We start from the raw sequence: 21,285 nt of genomic DNA, 5'->3' as shown, positions 1-21,285 counted from the left end.
GAAAGAAATAAAAGCTGAAATAAATCATTCTCTCTACTATTATTCTGACATTTCACATTCTTCAAATAAAGTGGGCATCCTATCTGACCTAAGACAGGAAATAAACTCATTGTCTCCCTCTAGATGTTGCATGCAGTTCTCTCTCCCACCCTTCCCTCTAACTTCTACCTCACTGGCTCCCTCCCTGCATCCCTCCCTCCCTCTAACCACACCTCTCTGACAGAACCAGGAAGTCCCTCCCCCTCCCACAAACTATTTTCTGAGAAAACAAAACTGATCTGAGTCTCTGTGTCGTCTGTCTGTGTGAGAGTGAACAACCGTCCAAATGGCTCAGCAGGGAGTTCTGCTGGACCAGGACCAGTTCTGTTGTTCTGTCTGTCTGGATCTACTGAAGGAGCCGGTCACTACTGCCTGTGGACACAATTACTGTAGAATCTGTATTGAGGACTGCTGGGATCAGGATGTTCTGAAAGGGGTCTATAGCTGTCCTCTGTGCAGAGAGACCTTCACTCCGAGGCCTAATCTGAGGAAAAATAACATGTTGGCTGAGATGGTGGACAAACTGAAGAAGACAGGACTCCAGGCTGCTCCCCCTCCTGCTCTGTGCTATGCTGGACCTGGACATGTGGTGTGTGATTTCTGCACTGGGACCAGAAAGCAGAAAGCCCTCATGTCCTGTCTGGCGTGTCTGGCCTCTTACTGTGAGACTCACCTCCGACCTCACTATGAATCTCCTGCTTTCAAGAAGCACAAGCTGGTCAAAGCCACCGCACAACTACAGGAGAAGATCTGCTCTCATCATGACAAACTGCTGGAGGTTTACTGTCGTACCGATCAGCAGTGTATCTGTTATCTGTGTACAATGGATGAATATAAAGGCCATGATACAGTGTCAGCTGCAGCAGAGAGGACTGAGAAACAGGTAAGACCAGAACAACTTGTTGGTGACTGTCTGATAAACAAAGAATTAAAGATACAGTAGGAACTAAGACTGTTTGAATATGAGAATTCAAATGAAATGGATCCACAGCAGAACAAATATGAATACTAACCTTGAGTATATAGATATGTTAACCCAGATTCTCCAAATGTATCACCATTTTCTAAAGTCAAACACCATTATCATTCATTATCAAACACCCAATCAACTCCCCTGATTTGTGTTCTATTAAAACTATAATCATTCACATAACAACATAATAATACCATTTCACACAGACACGTTCTCAACATTTGAATCTCTATCTTCTATGTGCCCTATGTCACATTATTATACTATTGAGCTACTGGACAAATAAAGCTTGATAGCTCATTGAAGAGTGATTCTCCACAGAGGCAGCTGAGGATGAGTCAGCAGAAGGTCCAGCAGAAAATCCAGGAGAGAGAGAAGGAGCTGAAGGAGCTCCAACAGGCTGTGGAGTCTTTCAAGGTGAGTATTGTTGACCATAGGGGAGACACCAGTTCACTTCTCTCCTCCAGTCAGAGAGAGAGGGAGAGGGGCCCCTCTCCAATCCCACTGACCCCACTGTTGGGAACAGGCTGTCTGGACCCCTTTCAGAGAATAGACTGCTTAATGTAACCAACGGGATATGAACCCAGGTCTACCGCAGGAGAAACCAACATGTTGACCGTTACATCAAGAGGACATTCCCTATTGGGCCGACACTGATTTTGAAGTAGCAGGCGGGGCTACATCATCACATAACCATGAATAACCATGACTGACTCATGTCCCCTATACATACCTCTCTCAATTCAATTCGAAGGTCTTTATTGGCATGGGAAACATATGTTTACATTGCCGAAGCAGGTGGAATAAATACTAATCAAAAGTGAAATAAACAATCAGAAATGAACAGTAAACATTACTCACAAAATTTTCAGAGGAATAGAGACATTTCAAATGTTATAATTCAAGTGCAAACACAGTGAGCCGTGCACCAGACCGAGTGCTGGAGGTGAAATGGAAATGAATGAGGGAGAGTTAAGTGAGGTAGAAGGTGTGGTGAAGAGTTCAGAACCAGAGCCTGGCATCAATGGACATGATAAAGAAGAATCTGGTGCAGTAGGAGTTACATTGTTGGAGAAAGTAGATCCATACCTTTTGGCAGATCCATTTGTGGTTTCAGGGTGGGTGGGAAAGGAGTTGGGTGCAGTTGAATCAGTGAAGGTAACCTGTAGTGGACTTGTGATATTTGTTTGTGTTTCTTCTGACCAGAGGGAGTGGGCGCTTCGTGTCACACAACTTGATCTCAGGAACAGGGCACCATTGAAAGAAGTATTTCTGGGGTAGAGTTAAGTGTGGAGGTGGAGAAATTGAAGTTGAAGACTCCTGGTGTTTGTGATGCCCGCCGTTTGGTACGACGCAGACCCGGTGGGGAGCGTGGTGAAACAGTGGAGTCACTGTCAGTCCTTTTGAGTTTTGAGTCTTTATCCGACAAAGTCATGTTAGGATATATCAGTTATCCTGTTAGAGTCTTTGTGTTGAATCCACTGAGCTGTTTCAGGTGCAACTTTTATGGTCAAGTTGCAGCAGTTTGTAGGAGGGAGATTCCAAGATGTGGGAAGTGTGCAGGAGGTCATGGGATAGAGGATTGTGTCGTTTTGGTGGATAAAGTTGTGTGTGTCAACTGTAGGGGTGTCCATGTTGCTGGGGATCAGACCTGGGGCCAACGAGTGATATCTGCTTCAGTAAGGTTGGCTTCTTAGCGTTCATAGCAATGGTTATCAACTGTACCACAGAAATGGAACGTAAATCACAGAAAATAGATGTTGTGGTGGCAGCTGCAGAGAAGTATTTGGTCATACGAGATTTGACTTCAGAAAAGTTACAGGGTGTGTTGAGTGGTGGTGTCCCATCCTCCCAGGCCGTTGGCATGGTGCAGGAGCAGATAGGGTCAAAGTAGTGGAATGGGGTAGTGGTTTTTTAACCTGTTTGGGCTGCAAGGGGCAGTATTGAGTAGCCAGATAAAAGGTGCCCATTTCAAACGGCTTCGTACTCAATTCTTGCTCGTACAATATGCATATTATTATTACTATTGGATAGAAAACACTCTCTAGTTTCTAAAACCGTTTGAATTATTTCTCTGAGTGAAACAGAAGTCATTCTGCAGCACACTTCCTGACCAGGAAGTGGAAAGTCTGAAACCGAGGCTCTCTTCTACTTCCTGCCTATAAATGGTCATGAGATCTATTAGTATACATGCACGTCATACACCTTCCTCTGGATGTCAAAAGGCTTTGAGAGAAGAAATTAGTTGATTATCTTGGTCTGAGATGGAACATATCATCTTGGAATGACGTGTCCCCCATTTTCGGTACTCTGAAGAGCGGGACGTGGACAGTGGGATTGCCTTCTCTTTAGCTGCCGTAATAGGCGACTACTTTCTCCGGCTTTAATTTTATTTGATACATGTCACCATATCATCGTAAAGTATGTTTTTTCAATATAGTTTCATCAGATTATTGAAATTTTTTCGGGAGTTTTGCCGTGTTCCGTTCTCTTCCGTTTGTTGACATGGAGAGATTTGCGCCCCTTGGCTAGTGCGCTTGCTAAATGAAGAGGGAAAGTTGCCGTTCTAAATCCAAACAACGACTGTTCTGGACAAAGGACACCTTGTCCAACATTCTGACGGAAGATCACCAAAAGTAAGAAACATTTTATGATGCTATTTCATATATCTATCGTGTATGTGAATTAGTCGTCGGCGCCCAAGTGTTTCTGGCTATTGTGGCTACGCTAATATAACGCTACATTTTGTTTTCGCTGTAAAACACTTAATAAATCGGAAATATTGTCTGGAATCACAAGATGCCCGTCTTTCATTTGCTGTACACTATGTATTTTTCAGAAATGTTTTATGATGAGTAATTAGGTATTTGACGTTGGTGTCTGTAAGTTTTATGGCTGCTTTCGGTGCAATTTCTGATTGTAGCTGCAATGTAAACTATGATTTATACCTGAAATATGCACATTTTTCTAACAAAACATATGCTATACAATAAATATGTTATCAGACTGTCATCTGATGAAGTTGTTTCTTGGTTAGTAGCTATTTATATCTTTATTTGGTCGAATTTGTGATAGCTACTGATGGAGTAAAAAACTGGTGGAGTAAAAAAAGTGGTGTCTTTTGCTAACGTGGTTAGCTAATAGATTTACATATTGTGTCTTCCCTGTAAAAACATTATAAAAATCGGACATGTTGGCTGGATTCACAAGATGTGTACCTTTCATATACCTTTCATATATATTGGACTTGTTAATGTGTGAAAGTTAAATATTTAAAAAATATATATTTTGAATTTCGCGCCCTGCACTTGAGCTGGCTGTTGTCATAAGTGTACCGGCGTCGGGCTGCAGCCATAAGAAGTTTTAATGAGTGTAGGGTTAGCTGGAAGGTAGCTTTTCAGTATTATCATAATTTCCCCTTTTCCCATTTTTTATCACAAAATATCATGGATTTATATAATAGTTCAGTTGGGGGCGATATTTCAACATATTGGATGCCAACCGCCGTTAAACTCCAAAGAAGAAGAAACGTTATATGATGTCTATGTACAGTGTTGTAATGATGTCCCTCTCTCTCGCTCTCTCATTCCATCACTTTCGTGGTAGTTGGTTGTGTGGGTCTCTGTTAGAGGAATTTAATTCCTGTGTTCGTTAACTTCTCTGCGCTACGGATCCCTTTAGCGGGATCATTTTCCTAAACAACCGCTGAATTGCAGGGCGCAAAATATTACAAAAAATATTTATGATCATGCAATCACAAGTGAAATATACCAAAACACAGCTTAGCTTGTTGTTAATCCACCTATCGTGTCAGATTCTGAAAATATGCTTTGCAGCGAAAGCAATCCAAGCTTTTGTGAGTGTATCAATCAATGCTAGAACAGCTAGCCCCAAATTAGCATGGTCACGAAAGCCAGAAAAGCTAAAAAATTAATCGCTTACCTTTGATAATCTTCGGATGTTTGCACTCACGAGACTCCCAGTTACACAATAAATGTTATTTTCGATAAATATTACTTTTATAACAAAAAAACGCCATTTGGGTTGCGCTTTATGTTCAGAAAATTAAAGCCTCGTTCTGTTCGACGAAAATTCCAAAAAGTATCCGTAATGTTCGTAGAAACATGTCAAATGTTTTTTATAATCAATTCTCAGGTTGTTTTTAACAAACATAATCAATAATATTTCAACCGGACCGTAACCTATTCAATAAAAGAGAGAAAGAAAATGGAGAGCTACCCCTCTCGCGCGCAGGAACTAATCAAAGGACACCTGACTAGTTTTGAAAAATCTCGCTCATTTTTCTAAATAAAAGCCGGAAACTATGTCTAAAGCCTGGTCACAGCCCGAGGAAGCCATTGGAAAAGGAATCTGGTTGATACCCCTTTAAATGGAAGAAAGACGGGCACGGAAACACAGATTTAAAAAATAATAATAATAATCACGTCCGGGTTAGATTTCCTCAGGTTTTCGCCTGCAGAATCAGTTTTGTTATACCCACAGACAATATTTTGACAGTTTTGGAAACTTTGGAGTGTTTTCTATCCTAATCTGTAAATTATATGCATATTCTACGATCTGGACCTGATAAATAGTCCGTTTACCTTGGGAACGTTATTAACAAAATAAATAATGATATGACCCCTAGCGTCAAGAAGTTTTAACCTATTCAATTTAAACACTCTGTCCGTTTCTAAGGATTTGTAAGGTTCTTATTTGCATAAAATGGAGAGAGACCAGCCACCAAATGAATCAATAGCGTTTATTCTCGAGAGCTCTGCCGTGTATATACAAAAACATTCCTTTAATACCTTCTCTTAACCTATGCACATACATACACACTATATTTGGATTACCCCCTGAAGTCTCACCACAGTTTATTACCACTCAGCTGACAGTTATAGTCCCCCCGATACGGAAAACCTGGAGGGGCTCTCGCTGTCTTATTTTATCTCCACAGAGTTATAGCTGGGTCGGTTCAAACATAGGTTAAGGAGTATCTTTGCCTTCTTTCGGCACACATATACATTCCTTTCTTCCACAATGGTTATCATTTTTAATTACCCTGTGTTCATGCTACATAACCTCTAATCCTAATGGTTAAGTTTCTGGGTAGAATTATTTAATCATTTATCTTAAACCTTGATAAAATATCTTAACTGTCTCTGGTTATGAATGGGGTGCTGACAGACAATCGTTGATGGATATTTATAGAGCTCTGATCAGGACGACAATTGATTACAGGTGCATAGTTTATGAAACAGCGGCAAGGACTTGTCTTCAGAGGCTGGACAGAATCCAGTATATAGCTTTAAGGATATGTATTGGTGCATTTAAATCAACATCTGTATGTGCCTTACTAGTGGAGGCAGGTGAGATGCCTTTGGATATACGGTGTAATAAATTGTCATTAGCTTATTGGGTTGAAAGGCTGTGAGGTTGAGCATCCCACTGCTACTGTTCTAGATGACTGTTGGGAATATACTAGTAGACAAGGCAGTGGTTTTGGTTGGACAGTTGGAAAGCTTGCTGATGAGAGTGGTTTGAGGGAGTTGGAGGTTGGTCCTTCTGTGGTGATTGGGGATGTTCCTCTATGGTTACTCCCAGATCCTGTTGTTGATCTAACCTTGGTAGAGAAAATGAAAGATTGGTCAGAAGTCAGTGATAAAGGGAAACTGGTTAATTACATTGGAAGAAGTTATGCTTTTTTACTGCTTTTCACAGATGAATCCAAGGACCCAGATAGTGGAGCACAGGAGCAGGCGTTTACGATTACGTTTAAAGAGCTTTGAAACAAGATATAATTGATATTAATGTTCAACTGGGTAGAGGTGAGGTCCAATGTAAGATTAGAGCCTTTTTGATAGATGTGTGGCAGAAGAGATGGGACTCTGAGCACAAGGGACAAGGGACATTTATATTCCCTCCAAAGAAAGGTTGGTGGACCAAGATTCAAAGGTCAGACTAGGAAGGAAGAGGTGGTGTTTACTCGATTGTGTTTAGGACATTGTACATTGAACTGGTCATTCCATCTGGTTGGCAGCATGTGAATGGTTTGTGTCTGGAGGGTATGGTCAATGAAACGGTGGAGCATATGTTGTTATATTGTTGTAGGTATGTTTGAGAGGGAAAGATTGAAGTGTAGGTTCATTGAGGTTGGATGGGGTTGGGGGGGTTGGAAGGGATTTGGGGGATGGGGGAGGGTCTATTAGAAGTTAGTAGGGCACTTTTTTATTTTCTCAGAAGTACTGAGTTAGGTAGGAGGATTTAGAAATGTTGTAAACCGTGATTGAACACACTCCACCACAGTAGGTGCACCTTTTCATGCACCTTTAATCTTAGTTTGCGGACCGCCATTATATCATAGAAGAAGAAGTTGGTTGTTTTGTGGTTGGTGAGGAGGGCTACTATTAGTTTGGTTCTTTATTTTCTCATGGTGGAGGGTTTGTTTATCGGTTAGAGTTGAGGGGGGAGTAGGGTAGCTTGTTTGGGAGGCGTGATGGCCTCAACCGAGTGGAGAAGAAACGCTGTCTCTTCAGGTGCGTTCTGGAGAATGGTGTGGAGAATTTTTGATCATGTTCGGTGAACCGGTGGGAGCGTAACATGTACACTCTGTATCCAGAATGAACAAGGCGGTGGTTGTGGTAATGAAAAAGGTGAGTCTTGTTGCCCGGCTAGTTACCAGTATGATTTTTGTGAGGGGTGTGTTGGTGCCGATTTCGACAAGAGTAGTGGTTGCTAATCTGCCTCCATTTATTACGAACGAACAGATCCGTAAAGAGTTGGTTCGTTTTGGTACATTTGCAAGTGGTTTTCGTGTGTTCCCGGCTAGGTGCCGAGCGTAATCCGTTAAACATGTTATTTGAAGGAAACAGTGTTTCTTAACAAACTTCAAGGTTAAGCAGCAGGAGGGGTGGTACTCAGGGTTTGTTAACACGGAGTTGTCAGTGTTTTGATTTAGGGCATAATGCCAGTGCAGACAAGCGCGACCAGCCGGCAGCAGGGGGCTGGAGCTAGGCTGGACCTTTTCCTGATAAAACCACGTAGCCCAGTTATATAAAATTACCATATGTCCCAGCTGTTTGCCGTAGTTTTGAAGTAATCACGAAAAAACAGGCCTTATTTTAGGTCATGTTTCACCCTGCCAGCTCCTATTAGTTGTATTGAAAAAACAGTCCTTATTTTAGGTCATGTTTCACCCTGCCAGCTCCTATTAGTTGAATTGAAAAAACAGGTCTTATTTTAGGTGATGTTTCACCCTGCCAGTTCCTATTAGTTGAATTGAAAAAACAGGTCTTATTTTAGGTGATGTTTCACCCTGCCAGCTCCTATTAGTTGTATTGAAAAAACAGGTCTTATTTTAGGTCATGTTTCACCCTGCCAGCTCCTATTAGATGTATTGAACACTGTGGCACCAACTCACCTTCTGAAAGTTCTATTCCCAGTCCATTGTTCTGCGTCACAATGTCAGCTTCACTATTGTTATCACTGAGACCAGCCCGCGTTAACCTTGTAGGTTTACCTCAGGTAACTTATTATTAACTAGGTTACAGCCAGTTGGTGAGGAAGCTCACTGTTTACCTAGTTACAAGTTTTAGTGATCTACAGTGCTAGCGATGGTTGTCGCATAGCCATCAAACGTTAAATATTTTCTGGTCATGGTTAACTTCTTATGGCTGCAGCCCGAGGCCGCCCACAATATGACAACAGCCAGCTCAAGTGCAGGGCGCGAAATTCAAAAGATATATTTTTTTTATATTTAACTTTCACACATTAACAAGTCCAATACAGCAAATGAAAGGTACACATCTTGTGAATCCAGCCAACATGTCCGATTTTTAGTTTTACAGCGAAAACAGCACGTATATTCATGTTAGCTCACCACCAAATACAAAAAAGGACAGACATTTTTCACAGCACAGGTAGCATGCACAAAGCCAACCTAACTAACGAAGAACCAACCAAACTAACCAAGAAACAACTTCATCAGATGACAGTCTTATAACATGTTATTCAATAAATCTATGTTTTGTTCGAAAAATGTGCATATTTCAGGTATAAATCATAGTTTACATTGCAGCTACAATCAGAAATTGCACCGAAAGCAGCCAGAATAATTACAGACACCAACGTCAAATACCTAATTACTCATCATAAAACATTTCTGAAAAATACATGGTGTACAGCAAATGAAAGACAGGCATCTTGTGATTCCAGCCAATATTTTCCGATTTATTAAGTGTTTTACAGCGAAAACACAATATAGCGTTATATTAGCTTACCACAATAGCCAGAAACACAACCATTTCCCAGCAGCAAAAGTTAGCGATCGTAACAAACCAGTAAAAGATATATAATTTTTGACTAACCTTGATATTCTTCATCAGATGACAGTCCTATAACATCAGGTTATACATACACTTATGTTTTGTTCGAAAATGTGCATATTTAGAGCTGAAATCAATGGTTATACATTGTGCTAACTTAGCTACTTTTTCCCACAACGTCCAGATTTTTTTCTGACACACATATTCTGACCAAATAGCTATTCATAAACATAACTAAAAAATACATGTTGTATAGGAAATGATAGATCCACTAGTTCTTAATGCAATCGCAGTGTTAGAATTCTAAAAAATAACTTCATTACGACATCCAGCTTCGGTATAGCTAGAGTACCCAAAAGTTGGGCGCCGACGACTAGTTCACATGTACGACAGATATATGAAATAGCATCATAAAATGTTTCTTACTTTTGCTGATCTTTCATCAGAATGTTGGACAAGGGGTCCTTTGTTCGTGAACAATCGTTGTTTGGATTTAGAACGGCCACTTTTCCTCTTGAATTAGTAAGCACACTAGCCAAGTGGCGCGAATCTCTCCATCGTCAACAAAGTCAGAGAACAGAACACGGCAAAACTCCCGAAAAAAATTCAATAATCTGATTAACCTCTAACGCCTACCAAATCCGGATCCGGGAGCACCCCCATCACAAAAGCTGACTAGCATAGCCTAGCCTAAAGCCACAGGGATATCATATAATAAAATGTTCATGAAATCACAAGTCCAAGACACCAAATGAAAGATACACATCTTGTGAATAAAGCCATCATTTCTGATTTTTAAAATGTTTTACAGGGAAGACAAAATATGTAAATCTATTAGCTAACCACGTTAGCAAAAGACACCACTCCCATACTCCACCATTTTCTTACTGCATCAGTAGCTATCACAAATTCGACCAAATAAAGATATAAATAGCCACTAACCAAGAAACAACCTCATCAGATGACAGTCTGATAACATATGTATTGTATAGCATAGGTTTTGTTAGAAAAATGTGCATATTTCAGGTATAAATCATAGTTTACAATTGCAGCCCCCATCACAACTCTCACTAAATGACTAGAATAACTACAAAGACCATCGTGTATTAGCTAATTACTCATCATAAAACATTTCTTAAAAATACACAGCGTACAGCAATTGAAAGACACAGATCTTGTGAATCAAGACAATATTTCAGATTTTCTAAGTGTTTTACAGCGAAAACACAATATATCGTTATATTAGCTTACCACAATAGCAAACCAGACAACAGCATTGATTCCAGCCAAACATAGCGATAACGTTTTCACCACCAAAATAAATTAATTTTTCACTAACCTTCTCAGAATTCTTCAGATGACAGTCCTGTAACATCATATTACACAATCCATATAGGTTTTGTTCGAAAATGTGCATATTTAGCAGCACAAATCGTGGTTATACAATGTGATCAGTGGCAACAGGTCATGCATTCTGGCCGGCGCCATCTTGGAAAGGCACCTAATCTAATCAATAAATAATCGTAAACTTGCATTAGTTATTAATGTAACCGCTGAGTTAGATTTTTAAAATTAACGTTACTAGACATACAGTGTGCGTTACAGCCAGACTAGTGCCGCAATAATGGCGAACAAATCCGTTTACATTTTTCCACATAAATACGGAATAACATCATAAATAGCTCTTACTTTTGGACGAGCTTCCATCAGAATCTTGGCCAAGTGGTCCTTTGTCCAAAAGAATCGTTGCTTGGTTGTAAAACGTTGTCTTCAACTTCGGAATTAGCAGCTAACAATAGCTATGTGGCCACAACATGCCCAAATCCTCAAAACGCAATACTAAGGAAATTCCGAAAATAGCAATATACTCGCATAAACTGATATAACTTGGTTTAAAATAACTTCGTTATGATGTTTCTAACACCTATATCGAATTAAATTACAGACGGATATATCTAAGGTCGATAACTGAGCGTTTCAAAATGCCATCCTGAGGTCTTGCTTTGCGTAATGACGAACGTCGAAAAGAGAGCTCCCCTCGTTCCTTGGCCTTTTATAAACTCTGAGAACTACGTAGAAACTCCATTCCACTTCTCATTGGTTACTGACATCCAGGTGAAGGCGGGTGCAGTTCATGTCGACCCATAGGATACATACAGAGCTTTAAACTGATCTGAGAACAGAGCCTCGTTTTCAGACCTTCGCAGTTCCTGTCATGGATTTCGCTGCAGAAAGAGTTCTGTTTCACCCACAGACATAATTCAAACGGTTTTAGAAACTAGAGAGTGTTTTCTATCCAATAGTAATAATATGCATATTTTACGAGCAAGAATTGAGTACGAGGCAGTTTAATTTGGATACGAATTTGTGCTATGTCGAAATGGCACCCCCCTAGTGGCAAGAAGTTTTAAACTATATTGAAAAAACATACTTTACGATGATATGGTCACATGTATCAAATAAAATCAAAGCCGGAGATAGTAGTTGCCTTCAACGGCAGCTAAACAGAAGGCAAATCCAGGTACCTCCTCGCGCTCTCCAGAAAACAGGAAATGGGGGACACGTCATACAAAGAGCTTGTATTCCACTTCAGATCAAGATAAACACTCAATTTCTTCTCTCACCGCCTCTTGACATCCAGGGGAAGGTCTATGAAGTGCATGTATACTAATACGTATCATGCCCATTTATAGGCAGGAAGTAGAACAGAGCCTCGATTTCAGACTTTCCACTTCCTGGTCAGGAAGTTTGTGCCAAATGAGTTCTGTTTGACTCACAGATATAATTCAAACGGTTTTAGAAACTAGAGAGTGTTTTCTATCCAATAGTAATAATAATATGCATATTGTACGAGCAAGAATTGAGTACGAGGCCGTTTGAAATGGGCACCTTTTATCTGGCTACTCAATACTGCCCCTGCAGCCCAAACAGGTTAACCATATTTTTGGTCAGAAAAAGATTTAAAACCTTAACAAAACGCATGTCCCTGTCATTTTTAAAGATGTGGCCGATTTAAAAAGACAGAATACATTTTTTACAATTAAGAATAACCGTTTTTGGACTGCTGGGTAATTTGATAAGAGTCGAAATCTGTTCGTAGGAATCAAACTGAATGAATGCTGCGCAGGTTCACTGAGTTGTAAATCAAATGGATAGGTGGAGCTCATTGGATGCGGCTCTCATCTCATAAAAGACACGCCTTCGCCCACTTACCCTCGTTTTATGCCCTTGGGGGAATCCCCGTCACCATCTTGCTAGCTAATTTGTCCAATTTAGCAAGCTAGCTTGCTGTTGCTAGCTGATTTGTCCTGGGATATAAACATTGAGTTGTTATTTTACCTGAAATGCACAAGGTCCTCTACTCCGACAATAATCCACACATAAAACGGTCAACCGAATTGTTTCTAGTCATCTCTCCTCCTTCCAGGCTTTTTCATCTTTGAATTTATATGGTGATTGGCATCTACACTTTAATAGTATTACCACGACAACCGGCAACATAGATCGTCTTTCAATCACCCACGTGGGTATAACCAATGAAGAGATGGCACGTAGGTCCCTGCTTCTATAAACCAATGAGGACATGGAAGAGGCAGGACTTGCGCGCGATCTGCGTCAGAAATAGGGTTGACTTCTATTTTAGCCCTTGGCAACGCAGACTCTCATTGGCCGTGCGAGCAGTGTAGTCAGGGTATAAATAAACCCCTCAGCTCTGGTTTTTAGTCGAGTTTGCCAGTGTACAGTTATGTTCACTCCGGGGCCTGAAACTCTCCATAATTCAATTTTCGATGATTGTACATCCATTAAGAAAAGTCAGCCAAAACTTATAAACAACATCAATGGAGAAATCAACATACAAGTGTAAGTAAAAATTAATGCAGATAAGTTAGAAATTGTGCTACTAACGCACACGACGGCACAAGCAGGTCTCGTAAAATGTAAATATTGTAATGACCCTGGGTTTATAAGCGCGGAATCGATTCTGCCGGTTGAGCACACTTTTTCTGCAAAGTCGATAGCACGTTGGACGTCAGGCTAGAAGGTCGAGGGTTCGAGACCTGCTTCCTGCTGTTTCATTACAATATGTTTTTTTTTGGAAATTGTAGAAATAAAACATGTTCCTTCTTCAGAAGTAGCTAGGCAGGCTAACGTAAGTTAGTTAATTAATTTGATAGCTATCATACAGTAGGCGTAAATTAATAATGATATAGTTAATATAAGTAGACATGCAAACATAATTGACTGTAGTGCATATAAAGCACCCACAAGCTACCGGTGGCTGAAAACACAATCATCGCAGGATGAACGAGTGATGAATTTCCGGGCAAGGGCGGTCCATTTAAAAATCATCCCTTGCTCCCTGCCCTGCAAGTGTATACTCGTCAAACGTCATGGTAATATGGAACGCCGTTTGGGTCTTTACGTGTCAAAACGATACACGTCGAATAACACTATTTGACGCATCAAATATGCTTCTTGACCAATCAGGACCTGAATATGACTCCCGTCACATCAGATGTGTCCACCTAATTTGAGGTGCTGAGGGGATAGGGTGTGTCTTTTAAGTGTTTGCACTGCAGCCATTGATTTGTAGCTCTGACGCAGTTGCTACCTCAGATTATGAGCCTATCAAGTGTTGTGAATGAGGTATGCAGTACCCACAGAAGACCACAGGGAGGAGCAAGAGAGCTATAAACACATACAGTTTTACTCTTTAAATACCCTGAACCTAACAATCAATCAAATGTATTTATAAAGTCCTTTTTACATCAGCAGATGTCACAAAGTTCTATACAGAAACTCTAACCCTACGTATTACCTATTTTAGCCTGAACCCTACTTCTAGGGTAGGGTAGCCTAGAACACGTTTAGAAACTATTTTAGTGATAGTATTATGTTAGTTAATACCATTATAGTACTAAATAGCATTTTGTTATTTTAAGAAAATCAAAACCTATGTAAGCGTTTTGCTGTTTTTTGGTGGGGGGGGGGGGGGGTAATTGTATTTATTATTGCAAGGCAGAACACTTGATAAACATTTGTTTTATTTTTTAAATGTGGTTTTAACTGAGTGACCTAGTAAACTCTATGTGAAAGTCCAGCAATTGGTGTGGGACAGGTGGGGCAGGTTTGAGACTGATATAATTAATACGAAAAATACACTTTTTTTCTCAGCTGCCTCACCAATGTCTTTACGTGAATAAAACACTTTTAATTGCTAAATATTTCCAATAGATGGTAGCATAAGGCCACAAAATATCAGTTATAGGCTACAAACAGCAATATGATTGACATAAAATAGCATACAACCAAAGACTATGTCCCATGATTTTCTAAAGTGGTCACTCATTACTTTACATTTAGCTATATATCTCGTATTAGTCCAGTGTTGCTTTTGTGAGATCAACAAATGATTAACTAGATGACCGCTGACGGAACAAGCTTTTGCGGGGCTTGTTAAGTTGGCTACTTGTGAGAGAAGGCTCGATACTGGTTGATGAATTTGACAATGAGTGTACTAGGAAAATATGTTGTTGTCGTCCCGAGGTGACTGAATTAATGTTCAGGCTTATTGATAATCGTTTTAGTAATGAAGTATAACTTCAAAACATGAGCATAAAACAGGTCATATTAAACATGAATCATCATTATACTACTTCACAGTAATCTGTTAAATGGTTTTTCAGTTCTTCCTCTTGCGTTAGCAGTGTGGAAAGGGACAGAACAAAGCACAGGCAGGAGTTTTCCTGTGAGGGGAGAACTAAACTCATCTTCTGACATTTCATTCATGGTCTTATGCTGCCATCTATTGTAATTATTTAGCAACTGCAGTAGTACTGAATAAAGTTTATATCCTTACAGTAGTAATTACTCAGAATTTAACAAGGCAAGTAAGTTAAGAACAAATTCTTATTTTCAATGACAGCCTAGGAACAGTGGGTTAACTGCCTTGTTCAGGGGCAGAAAGATAGATTTGTACCTTGTCAGCTGGGGGATTCAAACTTGCAACCTTTCGGTTAACTAGTCCAACGCTCTACTAGGCTACCCTGCCGCCCCAAAGGGACATGTCTGTCTATTTCTCCAATTAGCTCTAATAGATGTATTTATTTTAATGGTTTGAAGTTCTACACCATTTTAATCAGGATAACCTATTATTTCTAATGATGTAAGTTTGGGCAGCGTACAATGCTGTTAACAACTGCTGGTAATTAAAACGTCAATAAAAAACATCATGGAACTCTGAGGTCATCCCATTGTTTCCTAGAGGGGAAATAAAGAAATGTCTGTGCCACTAAATATCTCGCAGTGGGTAGATTTTTTTCAAGTCGGACACCATTTTAATCAGGATAATCTACTTTTTGAAATGTAAGGCTGGGCAGTGTACTCCGTTGTCATCAAACGCCCCAAAATACTTTTTGCCCTTGGAACTCTGAGCTCCCCCCATTGTTTTCCTATGAAGAACCATGCTGGTATATTTCCCCAAATATCACAATGTGTATATTTAGATGTATTAATGTCAGACACCACTTTAATCAGGATAATCTCCTCTTTCTAATGACATAAGGTTGGACAGCGTCCTCTGCTGTCATCGATCGCTAGACCAGAAATAGTCAGAAGTTGCTGTTTTTTTCCTACTTCCTGGTAATGCAGACATAAACACACTTGGCACCATCGAGGTGCGGATGTTTACTTTCTACACCAGTAAAAAAAAAAAATCAGTTTGGTCCTAAGGACAGGTTTTACTGGGAAAATAAAAAGGCAGTGGAGAAAGCTGTGGTGAGGAGGGTTGCAGCTGGGCTACATGAGCAGAGGCAGGTTGCCGTAGTAACAGAGACTCCAGTGGGTAAAGGCTTGGAAGGCTCATCACAGGAAATATTCCCTGTCATTGGGGAGGAGGCCCTGATCAGGGATGAAGTGCAGGGGGCAGACAGGGGAGAAGGAGGATGGTAATTGTGCCAATGGAGGAAGAGTGAGGTGACCGCGGGAGCGGAGGAGGAGGCCTCGTTTTCAGACGGCTCATTGGATCCAGAGCTGACAGCCAGTCAGGCGGAGGGCACAGTATATACGGTGAGAGAACTTTCTAGGTTACTTATGGAGACTAAAGGGGAAAAGAAGGTTCTGCTGGAGTCTTATTTTATTGATACTGGAAGGTTTGTAAGGTCAGTACAACACACCATGAAGAATGAGGGGTTAAGTGGCCTCTCACCCAGGAAGCGGTATAGGCTGAGAAAATGGGTCCTGGGTTCTTAAGGACAAGTCTTCAGAATCTACTTAAATGGATAGGTTTCTTCTGGCACGGCGGCTTTATGGGCTTCTCTACTGGTTTCTGTTTGTGGTGTTTTCCCTCCCACCTCTTATTGAGTTGAGAGGTTAGACTTCCTTAACATGAACGGCGGCAAAGACTGGGGGAATATGTAAAACATTTAAATGTGATTTATTGGCAAGAGACACACAGTGATGTGATTAATGAAGTGTATTGGGGGTCTGGTGGAAGGGGGTGCAGGTGCTGAGCCATGGCCAAATATTAGTGCAGGGGTAGCAAAAGAGGTGTGTAAGGGTAAGTTGTTAGTGGTTAGAGCCAAAATCAATGACCTTGTCTTTGCGTTCATCAATGTGTCTGCACCTAGTACAGGGCTGGAGAGGGGGATCCTGTTGGGGGGGACGAGGTGCTTGTGTTGGGGGGGGGACAAGGTGCTTGTGTTGGGGGGGGGGGCGAGGTGCTTGTGTTGGGGGGGGGGACGAGGTGCTTGTGTTGGGGGGGACGAGGTGCTTGTGTTTGGGGGGGACGAGGTGCTTGTGTTGGGGGGGGTGAGGTGCTTGTGTTGGGGGGGGACGAGGTGCTTCTGTTGGGGGGGGCGAGGTGCTTGTGTTGGGGGGGGACGAGGTGCTTGTGTTGGGGGGGGGACGAGGTGCTTTTGTTGGGGGGGGGGGACGAGGTGCTTGTGTTGGGGGGGGGACGAGGTGCTTGTGTTGGGGGGGGAGACGAGGTGCTTGTGTTGGGGGGGACGAGGTGCTTGTGTTGGGGGAGATGAGGTGCTTGTGTTGGGGGGGATAGGAACTGCACCATTGACTTTACTAAAGACAGGAATAGTGAGAAACCACATTTGGGCTCAGCAGGGGTGTTGAATGATGTTCTGAATCAGTTCCATCTAGTGGACACATGGAAAATGAAGTATCCCACCTCAAAGCAGTATACATGGGTGAAGGTGATTGGGGGAAGGGTGAGTACAGCTCTCCTGGATCGTATCTATACATTCAACAATCATCAGCAGGATATTAAGGACCTCCATTCTCCCAGTTTTCAGACCATCATATTGCCATGGCTCAGTTCTCTCTTTCACCAGGGTCCAGACAGGTGTCCTGTTGGTAATTACATGTAAAGATCTTTCAATATGACATTTTTTTTCTCAAGCTTCCAAGGTGGGGACAGCAGAAGGGAGAGTTTGAGTCTCTCAGTCAGTGGTGGGATGTAGGGAAGGCCAAGAGCTAGATTTTCCATGTTGAGAGAGATAGATGCTCCCAGCTCTTTTGGGTTGAAAAAACCCAAAAGTAAGAGAAGTCAGTCTCTCTTGCTCTTTCTCTCTCTCTCTCGCTCTCTCTCTCTTTGTCTCTCTCTGTCTCTCTCTCTCTCTCTTAACAGCGCTCTGCACAGGCAGCAGTGGAGGACAGTGATCAGATCTTTACTGAGCTGATCTGCTCCATTGAGAGAAGGCGCTCTGAGGTGAAGGAGCTGATCAGAGCCCAAGAGAAGGCTCAAGTTAATCAAGCTGAAGGACTCCTGGAGCAACTGAAGCAGGAGATAGCTGAGCTGAGGAAGAGAAGCACTGAGCTGGAGCAGCTCTCACACACAAAGGATCACATCACTTTCCTCCAGGTAACTAAACTGCCTTGTTACATGTGATATGAAATTATCTTAATGTGAAACTATTCATCTCAATCATTATGTTGTCCTGTCTGTCTCCCTCTCTCTGTCTCTGTCCCTTTGTCTCTCTGTCCCTTTGTCTCTCTGTCCCTTTGTCTCTCTGTCCCTTTGTCTCTCTGTCCCTTTGTCTCTCTGTCTCTGTCCCTCTGTCTCTGTCCCTCTGTCTCTGTCCCTCTGTCTCTGTCCCTCTGTCTCTGTCCCTCTGTCTCTGTCCCTCTATCTCTGTCTGTCTGCCTGTCTGTCTCTTTGTATTTGTCTCTCTCTCTCTGTCTGTCTGTCTCTCTCACTCCCTCTCTCTCTCTCGGTATCTCTCTCTCTCTGTCTGTCTGTCTCTCTCACTCCCTCTCTCTCTCTCGGTATCTCTCTCTCTCTCGCTCTCTCTCTCTCCAGAGTTATCAGTCTCTCTCCAGTATCAGTGTATTTTCAGACTTTCCCAGCATCATTGTCCGTCCTCTTCAGTACTTTGGAGATGTGAGTAAGACTGTGTCTGAACTGAGAGAGAAACTAGAAGACTTCCTTAAAGGAGAATGGACCAAGATCTCCACTACAGGTGTGTTGAAAATAATAAGAACATCAACTTAAGACCATTGAAAGTTCCCTACTAGTCATATACATGTGGAATATGGTATGATGATAACATTCCCTCTCTCTGTCAATGTGTTTGTGTGTCTGTAGTGAATATAGTGGAGGTTGTACTGCCTCCAGAGCCCAAGACCAGAGAACAGTTGTTACAATGTGAGTCTCTTTATTGTGAAGTAACTAACAGTCTCTTTTTACTGACACTCCTAACAATCCCTCTCGAAATATATAGCAATAGTAGATCTAATCAAAGACTGGGTATCTATCTGACTCCTCATATTTCTCTGATTTGATCTCTGCTGTGCTCTAATCAAACACAGGGTAGATACAGTATCTGACTTAACTTATTGTTCCAACTCCCCTCATTGGTCTCTGCTCTGCTCTTCTCCCAGATTCCTGTCAGCTCACACTGGACCCAAACACAGCACACACACACCTCTCTCTGTCTGAAGGGAACAGAAAGGTGACCTATTCATGCAAAGTCCAACCATATCCTGATCATCCAGACAGATTCACCAACAACAACCAGGTTCTGTGTAGAGAGGGTCTGTCTGGATGCTGTTACTGGGAGGTGGAGTGGAGTGGAAGGGGTGTTATTACAGCAGTCTCATATAAAGACGTCAGCAGAATAGGGAAAGGTGGTGTATTTGGAGACAATAACAAGTCCTGGAGTTTACAGTGCTATAGTGGTAGTTATTATTTCAGACACAATAATGTTGAGACTAAAGTATCAGGCCCTCAGTCCTCCAGAGTAGGAGTGTACCTGGATCACAAGGCAGGTACTCTGTCCTTCTACAGTGTCTCTGACACAATGACACTTCTCCACAGAGTCCAGACCACATTCACTCAGTCCCTCTATCCTGGGTTTTATGTCTATGGTACTGCTGAGCTGGTTAAACTGTAGTAAGGTCCACATACATACTAGTCATGCTGGTGTAGTCTATAGCTGAGCTGGTTAAACTGTAGTAGGGTCCACATAGATACTAGTCATGCTGGCGTCGTCTATAGCTGAGCTGGTTAAACTGTAGTAGGGTCCACATAGGTACTAGTCATGCTGGTGTAGTCTATAGCTGAGCTGGTTAAACTGTAGTAGGGTCCACATAGATACTAGTCATGCTGGTGTAGTCTATAGCTGAGCTGGTTAAACTGTAGTAGGGCCCACATAGATACTAGTCATGCTGGTGTAGTCTATAGCTGAGCTGGTTAAACTGTAGTAGTGTCCACATAGATACTAGTCATGCTGGTGGTGATGGTCCCCAGATATTATGGTCTGTTTTTCTGTACAATAATTTGTCTGACTCTATAGTTGAATTAAAATGTAATATACTTATTTTTATCAAATACAATGTTTTAATCTTGTGCATTTCCATGAATCATGATGTGTGGTGTTGATGTACACTGCTCAAAAAAATAAAGGGAACACTTAAACAACACAATGTAACTCCAAGTAAATCACACTTTTGTGAAATCAAACTGTCCACTTAGGAATCAACACTGATTGACAATAAATTGCACATGCTGTTTTGCAAATGGAATAGACAAAAGGTGGAAATTATAGGCAATTAGCAACTACCACTAGAGTGAGAGCACTGCCAGCATTCAAAAGTGACCAAAACATCAGCCAGGAAGCATAGGAACTGAGAAGTCGTCTGTGGTCACCACCTGCAGAATCACTCCTTTTTTGGGGGTGTCTTGCTAATTGCCTATAATTTCCACCTTTTGTCTATTCCATTTGCACAACAGCATGTGACATTTATTGTCAATCGGTGTTGCTTCCTAAGTGGACAGTTTGATTTCACAGAAGTGTGATTGACTTGGAGTTACATTGTGTTGTTTAAGTGTTCCCTTTATTTTTTTGAGCAGTGTATATTGGTTGGCATCCAGAACCATTGACATGTTTTCTCAATTGCTTCTGTCTCTGTTATTCTCCTCAGTGGCATTGAACAGGTAGTATCACTAACTAACTAACTAAACTATATGGAACGGACACAGATTAATCCTAGTCCTGAACTAAAAAGCATGTTCAATGTAGATGTCCGGGAAACCGGCCCTAAATTTGGCATCTTTCATCCTCCCCATACTGCTCAGTCCAGCAACATTAAACCTGTCCAGCAGGTGTTGATATTGACCAGACAATAAAACCAGCAGATATCTTGACTTGCCTTCAGTATATCAGTAATGTTCAGAATAGTACTTTAATATCATTGGAGATTGATGGTCTTTTTAATCCACTATCCAGAGTCAGGAACAGATGAAGTTAGGTCTGCTACTGTTCAGTGATTAAATATGATTTATGGTGATGGGAAATAAAAAATCCAACACTAAACTTCATCTAGTAATAGTTTTCCTTTGTTATTTATTCCAAGGTGTGTCTTTAACTTGTAAATGGATTGTATGGAGGTGAGCTAGTGGTGTGGCTGATAGAATTGAATGAAAAGGGAGGA

At 41.4% G+C, this 21,285-nt stretch overlaps 1 protein-coding gene across 1 annotated transcript; it reads left to right on the top strand.

Moving 5' to 3' along the window:
• The first annotated feature begins 265 nt into the window (after positions 1 to 265).
• On the top strand, positions 266 to 20,249 carry LOC129854964 (tripartite motif-containing protein 16-like). Its single transcript, XM_055922174.1, has 6 exons — positions 266 to 922; positions 1,334 to 1,429; positions 17,981 to 18,214; positions 18,653 to 18,812; positions 18,938 to 18,997; positions 19,234 to 20,249. Exons 1-6 carry the CDS (start codon positions 326 to 328, stop codon positions 19,743 to 19,745), a joined length of 1,659 nt encoding a protein of 552 aa, XP_055778149.1. The 5' UTR covers positions 266 to 325; the 3' UTR covers positions 19,746 to 20,249.
• Positions 20,250 to 21,285: the final 1,036 nt, after the last annotated feature.

The sequence above is a fragment of the Salvelinus fontinalis genome, chromosome 5 (assembly GCF_029448725.1).
Source record: "Salvelinus fontinalis isolate EN_2023a chromosome 5, ASM2944872v1, whole genome shotgun sequence".
Classification (NCBI taxonomy): Eukaryota; Metazoa; Chordata; class Actinopteri; order Salmoniformes; family Salmonidae; genus Salvelinus; species Salvelinus fontinalis.
The sequence above is the reverse complement of the archived record's forward strand: the minus strand, read 5'-3'. Positions and strand labels throughout refer to the sequence as shown.